Raw genomic sequence first — 18,431 nt, forward strand, 5'->3', positions numbered from 1 at the left:
AAAAACATCTCTCTCTGCTTTACTGACTATGCCAAAGCCTTTGACTGTGTGGATCACAATAAACTGTGGAAAATTCTGAAAGAGATGGGAATACCAGACCGCCTGACCTGCCTCTTGAGAAACCTAAATGCACGTCAGGAAGCAACAGTTAGAACTGGACATGGAACAACAGACTGGTTCCAAATAGGAAAAGGAGTACGTCAAGCCTGTATTATTGTCACCCTGCTTATATAACTTATATGCAGAGTACATCATGAGAAATGCTGGGCTGGCTGGAAGAAGCACAAGCTGGAATCAAGATTGCCGGGAGAAATATTCAATAACTTCAGATATGCAGATGACACCACCCTTATGGTAGAAAGTGAAGAAGAACTAAAGAGCCTCTTGATGAAAGTGAAAGAGGAGAGTGTGAAAGTTGGCCTAAAGCTCAACATTCAGAAAACTAAGAGCATGGCATCCGGTCCCATCACTTCATGGCAAATAGGTGGGGAAACAGTGGCTGACTTTATGTTTCTGGGCTCCAAAATCACTGCAGATGGTGATTGCAGCCATGAAATTAAAAGACACTTACTCCTGGGAAGGAAAGTTATGACCAACCTAGACAGCATATTAAAAAGCAGAGACATTACTTTGCCAACAAAGGTCCGTCTAGTCAAGGCCATGGTTTTTCCAGTGGTCATGTATGGATGTGAGAGTTGGACTACAAAGAAAGCTGAGCGCTGAAGAATTGATGCTTTTGAACCGTGATGTTGGAGAAGACTCTTGAGAGTCCCTTGGACTGCAAGGAGATCCAACCAGTCTGTCCTAAAGGAAATCAGTCCTGGGTGTTCACTGGAAGGACTGATGTTGAAGCTGAAGCTCCAATACTCTGGCCACCTGATGCAAAGAGCTGACTCATTTGAAAAGACCGTGATGCTGAGAAGTATTGGGGGCAGGAGGAGAAGGGGACGACAGATGAGATGGTTGGATGGCATCATCGACTCGATGGACTTGAGTTTGGGTGGACTCCGGGAGTTGGTGATGGACAGGGAGGTCTGGTGTGCTGCGGTTCTTGGGGTTGCAAAGAGTCGGACACGACTGAGCGACTGAATTGAACTGAAAACCTCTTTAGGGTTGTTTAAAAAAAAAAGAAGAAAGAAGGTGTACAAGGACAAGGGTCAGAAGAGTATAACACTTTTTAACAGCAACTGTAGAAGCTAAAAAACAACAGTGCACTGGCTTCAAAATCCTGAGGAAACATGTTTTCCCATCCAGAAACCACTCACATTATCAAACACGTGAGAAAATATTTTTAGAGATACAAAGTATGTAATAAATTTGTCTCCCATGTCCCCTTTCTCGGGAAGATCCTAGGAGATTTTCCATTAAAAAGGAGGAGTAAACCAAGAAGGGATCGCGAGATACAGGACAACATATGGAAAGCCCCAGCGAGACGAGAAGGGCGTCATCAGGAAAACGCTGAAAGGCACCCCCAGGAGAACAGGCGGGTACCAGACCCCCTAAGCAGCAGCCATGCTGGCTCCAGGAAGGAAGAAGTCTCCAGGAAAAGGGCGTTGAGAAGAGGGTTAGAGTTCTGTCACCTGAACAGCACGAGAGAAAAGGAAAAGGACACTCATCTCTACGCTACCGTCCAGTCGCATTTAGGTGCCTTAGGGATAAATCACAGCTGCATACTCGAAGTGACGCCAGCAGCGACTTAGCCGGACACGGACAGCTGCACACCGAGAGGCTGAGGGGAGCAGTGGTCGGGGCCTGGGCTGAGCGGCTGGAGACAGGGAGGAGAGGCAAATCGCCATTTTCCACAGCGATGTCAACTGTGGTCCAATAACAAAAAGTTCAAAAACAGCAGCAGATAGGTGGGAAGATGGAGAAGACAGCAAGCAGGGAGCCCCAAGAATCAGAAGCAGCTGTCTAGGGGGCAGGACATGGTGTAAGGAGGGGCTGGAGTTCCAAGCACCTGTGTCTTGTCTTACTGCAAGATTTCTTACAAATTTATATAAAATATTACTTTCATGGGACAAAAGTTTAAATTTTTTAAAATGCAAAACAAAACCAAGACAGGCACAAAATAGAAGGCAAAAACTAATGAGGGTGAACTGCAGTGGGAAAATGACAGCAAGATGACCATTTCTCCAGTTGCTGCAACAGTTCAGCTGAGAGCTGACAGCTGGTTGGAGAGGGTGTGTGCTGAGAGATGGGAAGCAGAGGAAAAGGGTGGATGCACTGAAAAGCTATTTACAGATTTGGAATCAACAGATATGGGGGATCAATCAGGTGCTTCTAAAAGCACCAACAGGCAAGGCAATGCCCCTCAAGATCCCTCTACCCAGAGATTTATTTATTTAGTCCATAAATGCTGACTCTTTGGGGCTATCATATTCCCCTATGCTATTACAAGCATTTTTATTTTCTTTTTCTTTAGGCTTTAATTTGGGGATTATAATGAAATACACAAATAGGAAAATACAGAAAACAGTAATGATCATCCAAGTATGTACTATTCAGCTTTTCAAATATTAACATTTTGAACATTTGGCCTATTTGTCTCTAATTTTTTTTAAAGAAATAAACATTATGGATGTAGTTCAAACCCTCTTCAAACCATTCCCAAATCACATCCCCTTAACTGGCTCCCAGAAGGTAAATGTTAATCTGATTTTGGCATTTCACATCTTCCTCTACCTCGTTTCTAAAATGAAAGTATTGGTTTGGATAAACTGTAATGCCCCTTTCTGTTCTAAGATGGCAGGATTGAATAGCATGATGCAAAATTCTTGATGGGAAATACACAAGAATACTTCAAAAACAAATTTTCAAACGCCCTAAACAGACTAAATGATGATATTGCTATGCTATGCTAAGTCACTTCAGTCGTGTCCGACTCTGTGTGACCCCACAGACGGAAATTGATGATACTACCCTTTAGCAAAAAAAAAAAATCACAGTAACTATTACAGGAGACTCAGTAAAAATAGTTATTATCAGTGCATAGGGCATATAAACACCTAAGTTTGAGAAGTTCCCTGTGGTTCCCTTTCACTGTAACCGAAGCTCCAGGGAAGAATAAGGAAGTGCTTGAGCACACCTTTCTGGGCTCTTACTGTCCAGGGAGCCAATTCACTGAGGCACCAAACTGTCCCCACTGTCCCAGGACTCTTCTTGGCCAGTCCATCAGAACCAAAATACTCTTTCAAAAAATGCATAATGCCAATTTTACTTTAAAATTGCCCATTTGGGGGCAAGAAAGTTATTTGTATTACATCTCGACCCATGTGTGTGCCTTCTTCACTTTCTGGGTGATACAACGTGAAGGGCACACAGAGCGCTCGGCCACCTTCAGTGCCGTTCAGTGTGCCGTTACCCACGGAAAACGCTTGTGCGATTATTGAGTTGTGAGCCAGACCGGTCACAGTGTTCACGGACACCGCTTTCAGTTCAAAGCACGACCGACAAGCTCAGTGCTCAGACCTGGGCACTTGGCGGACGCGTTCTCCACAGGGAAGCGGGAAGGTCACTTCACTGACAGCATTTGTTGCCAAGGGGAGCCTTCAAGCTTCGACTGAAATTTAAAATGCTGAAAAACTCGTTTCCCCAGTAAGCCTGACAACTTCCCAATACTTCAGGATTTTTTCTGATGAGATCAGTGGTGATATTAACAACGGCCTCGAAACTGCATAACGAAGAATGTTAACATTTGGAATATCTGTATTATCCCAACAAACCAGTATTTTCCAAATGACCAATACTTAATGCATTGAAATGATGTATGGGCAAAAATCCATTCAAAGTGCGAGGAAGACCAAAGTATCCTAATGTAAAAGAATTTTAAAAGTCTACTGAAAGGGTTTTACATTCCGCATTGAAATCCACATGTAAGAAATTAGCACTTAAACCCGCCTGCGATGCAGGAGACCCAGGTTCAATCCCTGCGGCAGGAGATCGCATGGCGAGGAAACGGCAACCCGCTCCAGTGCTCTTGCTGGCGGACGACAATCCACAGGGTCGTAAAGAGTCGGACACGACTTAGCGACTGAGCACATCAAAGAATACTCACAATCATCCGAAAAGACAACTGAAACACTCTTCAGAGTGTTTCATATCCACACAAACTTCATATTAATACTTCATGGATTATTCTTTCTGGATGTTAAAAATCATAAACACATAACCACAGTGGTTAATGATCATAGCTAAATCTCTGATCATTAACAGGCATTTACAAACAAATGAACTATTCGTTCTTTCTTTAAAAGTTATATCCTTCTGGAGTAATTGTCTCATATATTTGCAACAAATACGTAAGCATCAGAGGCTTTATTTATTCACCACAGAATCAAGATTGATCACTACTCAAAAAAAAAAAAAAAAAGACAGAAAGAAAATGAAATTAATTTGGTAAATCCTTCAATCTGTTTCAGAAAGATGTAGGTTAAAGTCCCTGCCCTCTAGTTATAAAAGAGCAGACCCTTTTCATTTACCATGTGACTCTTGAAACCTAGACGCTAATCACCCAGATGATGTGGTATTAATGGGTTTAAACTTTAGTTCTTAGATTTCGAAGGAAACATCTTATCATGGAAAAAACTGACCTTTTTGTAAATTTTGAAAGAAGTATCTGACCAAACCCCTATAGTTCAGAAGTAACACACCAAATATTAACTTTTCCCAGATGCATTTGTAGATTGGTTAAGAAATACAAGTGGTTTAGGCGAAGCGTTCTTCTTGCACAAATGTATCCAGTTAATGAATATCTCAATCATTCATTTGAAAGGCAGGGACCCTGAAAAAAATCTCAGAATGAGAACTGACAGTGTCTTCACTACCAAAGTCCTATGACCCAGCCTCTGAAAGAGAAAGGTTCCCCGCTGTAGCTTTTCCACTAAGAATAGTCAAGAAACAATCAGAAGCTGGCACCTCCTCCCCTTCCTAATTATCCACCCCCTTCTGCATGCTCACCTTTGCAGTTCGCTGAGCCCCCGTGCAGTTGGTAGACTGGGATTCTGCCTTAGAAAGTTCTGTTTTAAATTGAGATGAGTGAGGTCTTGGCTGTAGAAGAGGTTGGCAGGCAGATGCTCCAAGCTACAACAGGAGAGGTCCACTGAGCTAATGCGCTGCGATGCGACCTACGGGGGAGAAAAGCCACAGTTCAGTTTTCACAGCATCCTTTGCCCTGTGACTGCTTTCCACAGACAGAAACAAGATAACCTCATTTGGGAACACAGACTCGCTATGCAATTAGCACCATTATTCAAATCTAAACCAAGAGTGTTTAGACAGAACTGAGCAAAGTATTAAAGCATTACCAAGGGAGGAAATCGTGTCCCTCCCTGGAAGGTGCTGACAGTAACTTAGTATAGGAGACAGGTGACAAAGAGCACAGGTTATCCTGCCAGGTAGAGTGAGACCCATAATCCCCTTCAGCTATAGGGGTCATGTTCCCAAACACATTCATGGTAAGAGAATTCAAAGCTAAATAATGTAAGACCTTAGAGTAGACACCGGGTTGGAAGACAGACACTAAGATCTAGGCTGAACTTAAACAAAAGCCCTTGTAAATACTGATTTAAAAACAGCACAAAGCAAAGCATGCTCAGTGGCCTTGCACGTATGTTTAATAATAACAGCAGCACATAATCAGATTCCACTACTGCCTGTTGTAAATTTTTCAGGTCATGTCTCCCACAGTGTCAGTTTTGCTTCGTGTGGGTAATCCAAGAGAAATTTACTGTACGTCTAAATGTTTATCCACATATTCAAAGTATCCCCAGTTAAATGACTCCCACGATAGCCAGAGTCCCAGGGCTACAGGGCATGCTGGAGGCAGAAACAGCTCTGGGCACCCTGCACATCTCTCTCTCGTACGCTGGGAACCACGGTGCCAATCTACACCACGGACACGGCTTCAGGACCGCTGACACAAAGCTTGGCTCCTCTCGCCTCACCAAGGCTGTGGGGTCACTGTTCTAGGATCTGGGCTGATGCCTCCTCAAGCTCTATCTTCACCAAAGCTTTATGGCAAAAACGCCACTGCTTGTCTGTGATCAGTTTGATGCCCTTTTCTATTACCAAACCCCAGCTTCACTCTTCCGTGATTACAAAAGGCAGCAGAATGTGGTTCTCAGGGGGGCTGGCTCTGGTTCCACCATTCCCGAGCTGAGAGAAGCTGAGGGCCCTGCTGAGCTCTCCAAACTCCCGTTTTGTCACCTGTTTAACAGGCATTAAGACGACACCTACGGCTACACAGCTGGCTCAGAGCCAGCACTCCATAACTGACGACTGCTGTGATTACTTCCAATACATCTTACATTCACCAGAACCCGCATTCTCCTGACGCTAAAAAAGGTATTCAGGAGTAAATCTGCATGACAAACACTCTGTTGATGGCATGTTTGAGGTTGGAAAGGAACTGTGAAAGCTAAGGGGACTGTGAGATGGAAAAGGGCTTGCAGGGCTCAACTCAAAAGATTTTACAGAGTCAGTCTGAGTTCACGGTTCAGCAATTTCACCTTCCCTTGAATTTTCACCCTTAAGAAAAAGAAAAATCCCAAACAGGGCTAGGTCACCCACGCAAATCAAATGATGTGAAAAAAAGGCCAGAATTTAATGTGCCTGCAAAGCAGGTGCAAACATGCCACGGCCACACAAGATTCCCTGGCAGAACCCATTTACGGGAAGTAAGGTTGAAAGGATTACTCGGACTCATCCATCCAGGCGAAAACCTGTGGTGAGGACGTAATGGTGTGTCAGGCCTTCCATTTCCTGAGGGATGGGCGTAGAACAGACGCACGGCGGCCTAGTGAGAGCACCTCACGAGCACCTCAGGAGGAGGGAGAGCACCTCAGGAGCAGGGAGAGCACCTCAGGAGGAGGGCAAGCACCTCAGGAGCAGGGAGAGCACCTCAGGAGCAGGGAGAGCACCTCAGGAGGAGGGAGAGCACTTCAGGAGGAGGGAGAGCACCTCAGGAGCAGGGAGAGCACCTCAGAAGGAGGGAGATCACAGTCTGTCGCTGCTGCTTTGTTCAGTCACTTCGCTGGGTCTGACTCTTTGTGACCCTGTGGACTGTGGCCCGCCAGGCTCCTCTGTCCATGGGATTCTCCAGGCAAGAATACTGGCGTGTGTTGCCGTTTCCTTCTGCAGGGGCCTTCCCAATCAACGCACTCTGACGTGAGTTTCAGCGATCATCAGGGCACGGGAACGGAGCAGGGCCTCAGGCACCACAGGAGGCCCCCAGAGGCCCCGATGGGACAAGCTCAGGTTGGAGCTCACGGGGCAATCTGTGCTTCTGCCTGCCCCAAATCCTTTCCCACTTCTTCCCGTAACAAGCCTTCAGATGCATGAGATCCTGGTGGGAGCTGCAGGCGTATGCTTGCAGCTCCAGCCATCCGAGCCACACTGCTGAGCCTGCAGACTGATCGAGCTGGGACTGGCATGTGACCCAGGCCAGGCTAATTCAAGGCCTTCTCTGGGATACATATCCTGAACCCACAAGAGAGAGCGAGCCTGCCACTCAGAGCTGCAGTTAAAATGACTAGACTAGATTTCTATGTATCAACCTGGATTGATTAAAAAAAAAAAAACCTCAAGCCCAAAATAAATAAATCAAAAAATGCAAGCTGTAAAATTTTACATATAGTATAATGTCATGTATGAAAAAAATTTTAACACAAACACACATAATGATTCCATATATTATGCATGAATAGTTACATGTGCAATAAAGCTACACACCATACATTGGTCAGTCCCAGGTGGCTTAGATGGTAAAGAATCCACCTGCAATGCTGGAGACCCAGGTTCAGTCCCTGCATTGGGAAGATCCCCTGGAGAAGGGAAAGGCTACCCACTCCAGTACTCTTGCCTGGAGAATCCCATGGACAGAGGAGCCTGGTGGGCTACAGTCCAACTCTTTGGAGTTGGACACGACTGAGCGACTAAGCACAGCACGTACACTGACCATGTCAGATTAGTAACAGTGACTGCCTCTAGGGAAGCAGGGAGGGAAATGGAAATAGGAATGGAAAGACAGGAAATCTGGAATGTATCTATGTTTACTCACTTTATAATAATACAAAGTATGAAGGAACTGCATCTTCCCAGATGGCATTAGTGGTAAAGAACCCATCTGTCAATGCAGGATATGCAAGAGACACAGGTGTAATCCCTGGCTCAGGAAGACGCCCTGGAGGAGGAAATGGCAGCCCACTCCAGTGTTCTTGCCTGGAGAATCCCATGGGCAGAGGAGCCTGGCGGGCTACAGTCCATGGGGTCGCAAAGAGTTGGATATGACTGAAGCGACCTAGCATGCACGCAGGTCAGAATGTTAGACAACCAGGAATTGTCATATTAGTCTTTGTGCTCTTCCGTGTGTGTGCGTTTAACTGAGAAAAAAGCAATGTAATCTCAATATAAAAACTTCAGTGAAAAGGTAAGGAGATCCTGCAGCTCCTTTGAGGTCATGGTAAAGATTCCGGCTTCAGCAAAATGGGCGGTCGTGCAAAAGTTCCAAGAAGAGTCTCTGTCTGACTGTTAGGTTCACAGAGGGGGACTCAGCCCGTCCGGTTCACAGCAGCCTGTGCCTCTCGCTGAGTGCGGCCCTCGGGAGTGCTTCCCGGGAGGATGACAGGGCACTGCTTCACCGCCCTTCTCTCTCAGCAGCCGTCAACTGGCTGGGGCGTTCCTCCTACGGGACTACTCTGCAGAGGACACATTCCCTTTCGGCTGAAGCATCAGGCTGAATAAATACTCTCTCTGGACAACTACAAGATAATGATTAAATGTCAAGTCTGATTTGATTTCTTTCCTCATTCTGGACCGCAAGCCTGTTTCTGCTGGAAACCAGGGGGAGGACGGCGCAGGATGAAAGCCCAGCAAGCAAGGGGTCTGTGGAGCTCATGGCAGAACAGGGGCAGGGATGAAGAGCAGAAACCAGACATGTCCTGACGGCAGTGGGCAGCCAAGACGACCACGAGAACCGAACCGCGAGTGGCACCTCTGCCCTGTGCCAGGCCCTGCAATAAAGGAGATTTAAGGGCTTCCCCCTAGATCAGCCTGGGCAGGTAAGGCCACCACCACAGAGGTTTTGCACAACTCCCAAATCAAAGAACTGTCAGTACGTCTAACCAAAGGGGCTGTAACCTGCCTACATGGCGCCTATTAAATCTAAGATCCTCCTCAAGATAAGAAATAGAAGAAATGAGAAAGCCACCTCTATACACCTCGCTTGGAGAAGGAAATGGCAACCCACTCCAGTGTTCTTGCCTGGAGAATCCCAGGGACGGGGGAGCCTGGTGGGCTGCCGTCTGTGGGGTCGCACAGAGTCAGACACGACTGAGCGACTCAGCAGCAGCAGCACACACCTCACAGCAAGTAGCCTTTTATTGTGGTTGCTGTTCAGTCGCTTCAGTCGTCTCCAGCTCTTTGCAACCCCATGGACTGCAGCATAGCAGGCCTCCCTGTCCATCACCAGCTCCCGGAGCCCAACCAAACTCATGTCCGTTGCGTCGGTAATGCCATCCAACCATCTCATCCTCTGACGTCCCCTTCTCCTCTGCCTTCAATCTTTCCCAGCATCAGGGTCTTTTCAAATGAGTCAGCTCTTCGCATCAGGTGGCCAAAGTACTGGAGTTTCAGCTTCATCATCAGTCCTTCCAGTGAACACCCAGGGCTGATCTCCTTCAGAATGGACTGGTTGCATCTCCTTGCAGTCCAAGGGACTCTCAAGAGTCTTCTCCAACACCACAGTTCAAAAGCATCAATTCTTCAGTGCTAAACTTTCTTTATAGTCCAACTCTCACATCCATACACGACAACTGGAAAAACCATAGCCTTGACTAGACGGACCTTTGCTGGCAAAGTAATGTCTCTGCTTTTTAATATGTTGTCTAGGTTTGTCATAGCTTTCCTTCCAAGGAGCAAGCGTCTTTTAATTTCGTCTTCACAGTAACTCAGCACAATAAGGACTGATCTCCACTTCAAAGATGAAAGTTGAAGGGTCTGCCCAAGGTCGCATGGAGAAAGCCCAGCCACACAGAGTCTGAATGACAGCCTTAAGTTCAAGTGCCACCCAGAGGGAGGCTCCTGCAACTGCCACGGTCCAATCCTAACAGAGCCCTCAGCCCAGAGCAAGGCGGTTTGATGTCATTCCTCATAGACAGGAGTGAACCACATGTGAACAAAGTCAGGTTTCAGAAGATCAGGTCCAGTCACCATGGCTTGGGAAATCAGTGCTAGTTTGTATTAAAAATGACAAAAAATTTTGAGGCTAATAATTTAGACTCAGTAAATCAAATGGGATATTTTCCCCCATGAGCCTATACACGTTGGGAAATACATTAAAATGCACATGAATCCCAACCATAGCTTCCCAGTGGTAAAAGAATCCACCTGCCAATGCAGGAGATGCATGGGACATGGGTTTGATCCACGAGTCAGGAAGATCCTCTGCAGAAGGAATGGCAACCCACTTCAGCATTCTTGCCATGGACAGAAAATTCAATGGACAGAGGAGCCCGGCGGGTACAGTCCATGGGGCTGCAAAGAACTGGACACGACTGAGTGCACACACACAGCCCAGCCACTGGCTCAAGAAGTCTTCTTTTCCAGCTTGAGGGTTGGAACATATGAACACATATGAACAAAAAGCTCCCTGGGCCCTCGAATTATTTCCCCAAACAACACTGCAGACTAACCATAAAAAAATGGTAATGTGAACAACAAACTTTCCAGATTACCTACTAGGTTTCTATGCAACTCCACCATCCCACTCAGCTGGACCCTTTCCTCGATCGTCTCTCTGCCAGCTGTTAGGAACCTTGCATCAGCGATCTCTGAGTCTGGGTGCCTCTCTCCTAGCCTTAACCCATCCCTGCTCTGTGCTTCGGAAATTATCATCCTCCTTTTGCAAGAGGCCTGCACTCTACGTCACTCACATTTTTCTTACCATTCACTTAGTGGACAATTATCTTTCATAAGCAAGGGAAAGTTCAGAATGACAACCAGATGATTTTTTTCTCCCCACTATAGTGAAATACTATTTATCCTTATTATGTGCAAAGCAGACTCAAAACCAAACAAAATGATTCTGAAAGGCTTGGCTGAAGCAGCTGAAACAGCATAAATAATTCCGCTGTGCAAAGTAAAATATTGCTGTACACTGGCTTTATGAGTCATTAATTGCTCTGGCCTAGCCTTCGGTGGTTTGGGAAATTATGCCCTGGCTATAGGGAGAGTCTCTGGGGAGTTTACTAAATTTCTGTAAAAAATTCTTAACCTTAATTTACTTAGTTTTAATTCTTACCCCACTCCCCCCTTCCAAATGCTTTGGGAAGGCATAAACATGTAGGAGAATATAAATTTATAATAGTTTATTCATCTTTACTAGCTAAGTACTCTAACGACTTACTTTCAATTTCATCCTCATCAATAAAAGTTTTATAATACTTGATATCAAAGATTTTCTCATTTTAATAAACTTTAAACTGTCACTGCTCCAAAACATGAAATAATTTCTTTAAAAAAAAAATTCTACAAACACACGAAATGCCTTGATTCCAGATCTTTTCTCAATGACCTCTCATTTCTTGAACCTGCATTCATTATCATTTCATAAAATCTGCTTAACAGCAGATGCAGAAAACCTTCCTATAAAATTAATTACAATATATACATTAATAATGTCCTCATAGGGGCATATCAAAATACCGATTTTGGATTTATTAAGTTCTACCCGAAGTTCTGATATTTTATTGTTTCTTTAGGCTTCCCTGGTGGTTCAGATGGTAAAGAGTCAGCCTGCAATGCAGGAAACCCAGGTTTGATCCTCGCATTGGGAATTATTTCTTTGCCTTAAATGAGTAAATGATATGAAACAGCTAAAAATCCAAGAAATAAAATACACAAATTTACACAGTATTCTAAACCACCAGATGTAATCAAATAAACGAAGACAAAGAGGATGTGGAGAGGCCGTCACAGCCAAGCACAAAGGCGAGCAGGAACTCTGAGTGGGCGCGAGTGTTCCCGAAGGGGGCTGTGAGTTTCAAGAGTAGGCTTCCTAAGACTGTAAGGGACCTGTTAACTGTAGTTAAGAGACCAAAGAATAAAACAGTACAGAGAGCTGCAGGCTGGAAAAGGAAAGGAGGAAGGAAGGAGAGAGAGAGAGAGAAAGAGAAGAGAAGCATTAGACAGATGACTGACTGACAGGTAAGCACACAAACGAAAGTCACTGTTAAAGGACCAGGGTTTAACAATAAAGCTGGGCTTCCCTGGGGGCTCGGCACTAAAGAGCCCGCCTGCAATGCAGGAGACGCCAGAGACGCGGGTTTGGTCCCTGAGTGGGAAAGAGCCTCTGGAGGAAAAAATGGCAACCACTCCAGTATTCTTGCCTGGAGAACCCCGACAGAGGAGCCTGGCAGATTACAGTCCACAGCGTCACAAAGAGTTGGACAAGAGTGAAGTGACTAAGCACGCATACCAATAAGGAGAAACAGTTCTGAGAAATTTAGACCTAGAGCTCCTGCTGGGCGTCCCGACCTCTCTGCCAGGTGAGTGAAGCGGAGGGGGGTCCCGTCAGCGTGTTTACCACCTGCCTCTAGGAAACAGCCCCTGGACTGATCATCTTCAAAACACAGGCTCCTTGAGGGCACAGATACCTAACAAGCATAATTCAAAAAGGCACGTGCACTGGTGCAGAGGAGCAGAGGGCACAGACCCGGAGCCCCCGGTTGTCCAGCGCTGACGGTCCCCTCTCGGGACAAGATGGACAGGTCCTCACAGGCCCCCGTGCAGACTGCCACTACACCCCCAGGAGCAGGCAGAGCTGTGGGACGTGTCCCAGGAGCTCATGGGACGGTGGAAACCAGACACGCAGGCCTGGAGCCTTGTCCTCTTGGAGCCGCACGCACGGTGAGAGGCTCGGAGAAGGTCCCCAAGGCCTCCAGCATTGCTCATCGGGTCTCCAGGCTAAGAGTGGCTGCCTTTCCATACACAGAAATCCCATTGTGTTTCTCGGTAAGAACAGAAAAACAGGACTCGGCTTGGGTGGAGATCAAATCTGAACTCAGAGTTCCTTCCTCATTTCCTTATTGGCAGAATACATGTAAACAAGCTCCTTAGAGTGGGACCACTGGAGAGCCTGTGAGCGCTTCCCCAAGGGGGCCACTCCTCCACAAAGGACGGGGAAGATCGCTAACCACAAAAATCTTACATTCGAACTTTCTATTATAAGAAATAACAAATTCACATTAAACAGAAATATTTCTAAATAGTCTAGAAGCAAGCTACTTGGTTTTCTATTTAAAATACAAATTATACAAACACCTCAGTGTTTAAGTTCCAGTCCAACATACAAGGTCTGGTATGTTTAACCTGGAGAGTTCACTGGTATTTTTTCAATTATTCTAGTATTCCTTACTTTATAAAATAAATCAGACCAGTGGGTAGAAGAATTTAACTCTTCAGAATAGTTGCAGATAATCCAATACTCTGGGTTACAAACACTGGCGTCTTCCAAGGTAAGTAAATATATCATGGAAATTAAACCCTTAAGACTCCATGTATTTATTTGGGGGGGGGGGGCTTCCCAGGGGGCGCTACTGGTAAAGAACCTGCCTGCCAACGCAGGAGACATGAGATGCAGGTTCGATCCCTGGGACAGGAAGATCCCCAGGAGGAGGGCATGGCAACCCACTCCAGTGTTCTAGCCTGGAGAATCCCATGGACAGAGGAGCCTGGTGGGCTACAGTCACAGAGAGTCAGACACAACTGAAGTGCCTCGGTTCACATGGACACACACCATGTATTTTTACACTGGTCTAACACTCAGATGAAAGTAACTGAACTTCAAGATATAATACGACCAGATGCAGAGATCTGGTTAACCATGTATGATAAGTTCCTGATGCAGCCAGACTTCACCGGTTTTGGAAGAGGTAGACAACAGCAGTGCCCTCAACACCAAAACCGACTTAAGCTGCCTCGAGTGACTCAGAAGGCATCTCAGACTTCCTAAGTCCCTCCTGGTCATCCTTTAGGAAGGTCAGTGATCCGTGCAGTGACGGTGCTCAGGTGCCCTCAGCAGCATTACAGACTGCCTATAAACCACCTTCTGCTCTACTGCTGAACGGCCTAGAGGCTACCGACAACTGTGCACACGAAGCCCTGAACCTTCCCTTTGATGTTTTCAGTAAATAAATCTCAGTTGCTATTTGAAGTTTGGTTTGTTTCGTCCCTTCAGGTGGCTGTAAAACACTGAAGTAAAATAAAAGGAAAGGAGCAAGGCAGCAGAACTCCCTGCATAAAGCGATGCTGGGCTCCTCACACCCCATTCCCTCACGTGAGACGGCGATGACGACATCTCCTCAAGGGCTCCTTCCTTCGGCTCTGAAGCCCAGCCCTGTACAGTGTCGTGAGCACCTGCCTTACAGGGACACTGTGGCGCGTCCAGAACGGGCCTTGGCACCCAGGAAGAGCACCAGAATGCTAGTTACCACCATTTGCTGTCACTGTTACATCAGCTCACTTGGCTAAATGACCTTATTATTAACAAAACATACCTATTAACAATTTGGGGTTGGAGAGGAACAAAGAGTCTTTTGATTCTGCTGCTGACCTCATGAATGAATAACTCACTCACTCATTTTGGAATAACGTCTAAAGAATGGTCAACAGTGGACGCATCCTCTGTGCTCCAGACGGTATGGCAAATCTATCAAGAAACTGCAGAGTACCCAAAGGAAAACGGAGAGAAGGAATCTGGGCGCCAAGTGATGAGGGCATTGCTGCAATTATCAGAGGTGTTTCTCCGAGAAGTAGATTGCCAAGGCATGGGGGAAGGTGTAGAAACTTAAATAGTTAAGAGGTCATCAAACAGGAGAGGGACTGCAATGATCACCTTGGGTTAAGCCAGAGCAGTGAGCCAAGGGTACAGGGATGAAGACCTCAGCTCACTTCTAAGGAAGAACTGTCTTGTGAGACACCGTAGGTCTCTGAAAGGCGGTAGCCCTTTTTATTTAGGAGAGAAGTCAGTCTGCAAGTCCACAAGGTCCTTCTCAAATCTTAAATGCTAAGTCACTCAACTAAGAGACACTTGATGATGACTAGAACTTAAGGTTAAAGAACACTTAAAAAAAATAAAGTGGCAAGAGACCGTCTTATCTCTCAGTCCATCTCCTGGCCTCACTGTGAGGCACGCAGGGTCTTATTTCCTGATGGGAACCCAGGCCCTGCAGTGGGAGCCAGTGGTCTTAACCACTGGGCCGCCAAGGAAGGCCCAAGACCACTCTGAAAGAAAACGCCAAATAACTGTTAAGCCAATTATTACAGAAAACTACAAGGAACATTATGTTTTTGGCAACTACTTCCCAATCTTAAAATCACATACTGTTACTTTAAAACATGGCTTTAAGTTCCTTTCTTGAAACCTAGAATGTATTTTATTAAAGATTAACAACAACATACAGATAAAACACACATGTGCAATACATTTCTTCCATCTGCTGAAGTCTGGATGCTAGAAGTGGAACCTGGAAGGATGCCTGGCACAAGCAAGGGTGGGGCAAGTACCCTCTCATCCCCTCTCACTGCCCTCACCCGCCGGCCCTAAACAGAGGTGCGGAGTGACCCGTGGAGGCACGGCCGGGGGCTGGGAGGAGGGAGACGAGACGCTGGGTGAGCCTCACACGGAAGCACTCGAGGAGCACTGCTTCCCCAAGACGGGGTTCGGTCAGGATACGGTAAGGAAACAAGCTACCTTTTCCATCAGCACAAAAGCGGATTGAAAAAGTGTGAAGAAAAGAGAATTAAGTAATTTTAAATGGAAATGACTTAGAATGAAGGAAAAATCCCTTCTTTAGAGATATATTAACTAGGATTTCAGAACCAATAGTTACCACGGTGCGGGCCGGGGCGGGGGAAGATTAGCGATGTGGAAACAAGATGAAGTGCCATTATAACTGCAAAGAGATCATTTTATTTTCACTAACCTGATTATTACAAAAACAAAATTTAACGTAATACAAAATACTTTATCATTAGTTTAAATCAGTTTAAATTTAAAGAATTTCTAAGCTCCCTAATTTCATAAACTGCTATTTATATCTATAACAAGGAACGACTCCACAGTATGAATTTTTGTGGAACAAATCCATTACCATGTTGGAAAATTCAGTTAAACTAGGGGGTAACGTAGTTGAGTTTTTCCAGGAAAACAGAATGAACACGCACCAAAGCACCCAGACCTGCAGCACTTCCTCCTGTGCCCTTCCCTGCTCCCCGCCACGCCACGCAGACGTGCTGACGTCACACGGTGCGCAGCTGCGCCTGCAGACGTGCTAACGTCACACTGATGTCACACGGTGCGCAGCTGCGCCTGCAGACGTCTCCTCTCCCTGAAACGCGCTTCTGCCCTGCCTCCCGGTGAAGATCCCTCCTCAGGACTCTGCCTGCTCATCACCTCCTCAATGCTTCCTATCCCTAAACACTTCATATAATGCATTTCCAAATTTTTCTCATACCTTCACTACAGAATTGATACAAAAGCAATATTCTAGGTATAGGGGTGACCATAAACTAAAATCCATGTCACTCAGACCCTCCCATTCTACTTCAGATTCTACCAGAGACATAGACTGCCAGGATCAAACGACTGTGATCCTTTATCTAAACAATGGGTACAAAATGTAAAGGAGGAGTTTTCCATGGCGTCTTAGCAGAATAGGGTTGAGAGTACAACTTCTTACCCTTATACCCACAATGTAACCAACTACAGCACAGCCTGAAAAGACAAGCGACCAGCGAAGCTGACAAAACGCAGCACACGCCCTAAATTACGCTTCATGTTAGGAGGTAAAACATGTGTACAAGATGCTAAGTGACCTTAAAGGGTCCTTGCAACTACATCAAATGACACAGATCTATATGCTGGAAATAATCCTATTACACAGGAAATTCCTGACTCTGGTTAGTGATGTACTCTTTGAGTAAAATCTGGGCAATAAAACACTTTTTAAGTACATGAAGGCAAAAGTTCGACTGTGATTGACCATGTATTTTATTCTTATATAAAGGGTGATGTTTACTCATCATTTCATGTGATCTTTAATTTCGCACGAGATGGGACTCTGACTGGCTTATGCTATGCATATTGAGGGTGAACCAAAATATCACAGCAACTTCAACATGGTCCCTTTTTTTTTTTTTTTTCCCATTAAAAAGAGAAAACACCGAAAATTAAAATACTATGACTGATACTAAAAGAAAGAGAGATGAGCAGTGTGACGGCCACAGGCACCATGTTAACCGCCGATCAACAAGGAGAGAGACCTGTGGACCAGCCATGTGGCCTTATGACCTGTGAACTCACGTCGTGGGGCCACACACATGCACACCACTGGCCACAGGCTGACCTCTGTGGAAGCTGAGTCATAGGTATGTGGGCAATTATTTCTACTTCTGAATATTTAACATTTCCTGTAATGAAAAGTTAAAACCACTTTCATGTATACTTCAATTAATTTAATTAAATTACTTACTTATTGCATGGGGTTGGGGGAATACAACAAAAACAAGCCAAAAACCGAAGATTCGTGCACAACACTAAATCAGTGATCTGAATCCCCTTAATATTCCTTGAAATCAAGAAACAAACTTCCCAGTGGGACAGCACAGCGCTACAGAAGTGACTAGGACTTTAAAGTAAGTCTGTCTCCAGGCAACAGAGTCACATGTAGACTCACTCTGAAAAGAATCCACAGGATCAGTCAACATGTCTGAAACAAATCCATGCAGCAAAGCACGCCACAAAAGTGGACAGTCAGGCTACCTGGTCATGTATCTGACCAGAGAGCCTCTGAAACTCCCTTCCTCAGCTACCCCCTCACCCCCACATCACTGCCCCCCAACCACTCTGAAACCGCGCTGCACGTGTTCTTGGTAAATGTCACACTGCACTTGAAAATATATGGGTTATTTTCAAGTATCTTTTGATATTTGATTTCTAAACTAATAGCATCCAGTCCCATCATTCCATGGCAAATAGATGGGGAAACAGTGACAGACTTTATTTTTTGGGGCTCCAAAATCACTGCAGATGGTGACTGCAGCCATGAAATTAAAAGACGCTTACTCCTTGGAAGGAAAGTTATGACCAACCTAGACAGCATATGAAAAAGCAGAGACATTACTTTGCTAACAAAGATCCATCTAGTCAAGGCTATGGTTTTTCCAGTAGTCATGTATGGATGTGAGAGTTGGACTATAAAGAAAGCTGAGCACCAAAGAATTGATGCTTCTGAACTGTGGTGTTGGAGAAGACTCTTGAGAGTCCCTTGGACTACAAGGAGATCCAACCAGTCCATCCTTTATCAGTCCTGGGTGTTCATTGGAAGGACTGATGTTGAAGCTGAAACTCTAATGCCTTGGCCACCTGATGCGAA

General features: G+C 45.5%; 1 protein-coding gene across 1 annotated transcript in view; it reads right to left on the reverse strand.

The window, feature by feature from the left end:
• Positions 1-18,431, reverse strand: part of PHLPP1 (PH domain and leucine rich repeat protein phosphatase 1) — a 201,537-nt gene that overhangs the window by 91,751 nt on the left and 91,355 nt on the right. The window contains exon 4 of the mRNA XM_010854816.1: positions 4,957-5,123. Coding sequence (XP_010853118.1) covers positions 4,957-5,123 — 167 coding nt within the window. The remainder of the gene's footprint in view (positions 1-4,956; positions 5,124-18,431) is intronic.

This window comes from Bison bison, unplaced genomic scaffold (genome assembly GCF_000754665.1).
Source record: "Bison bison bison isolate TAMUID 2011002044 unplaced genomic scaffold, Bison_UMD1.0 scf7180017864349, whole genome shotgun sequence".
Lineage (NCBI taxonomy): Eukaryota > Metazoa > Chordata > Mammalia > Artiodactyla > Bovidae > Bison > Bison bison.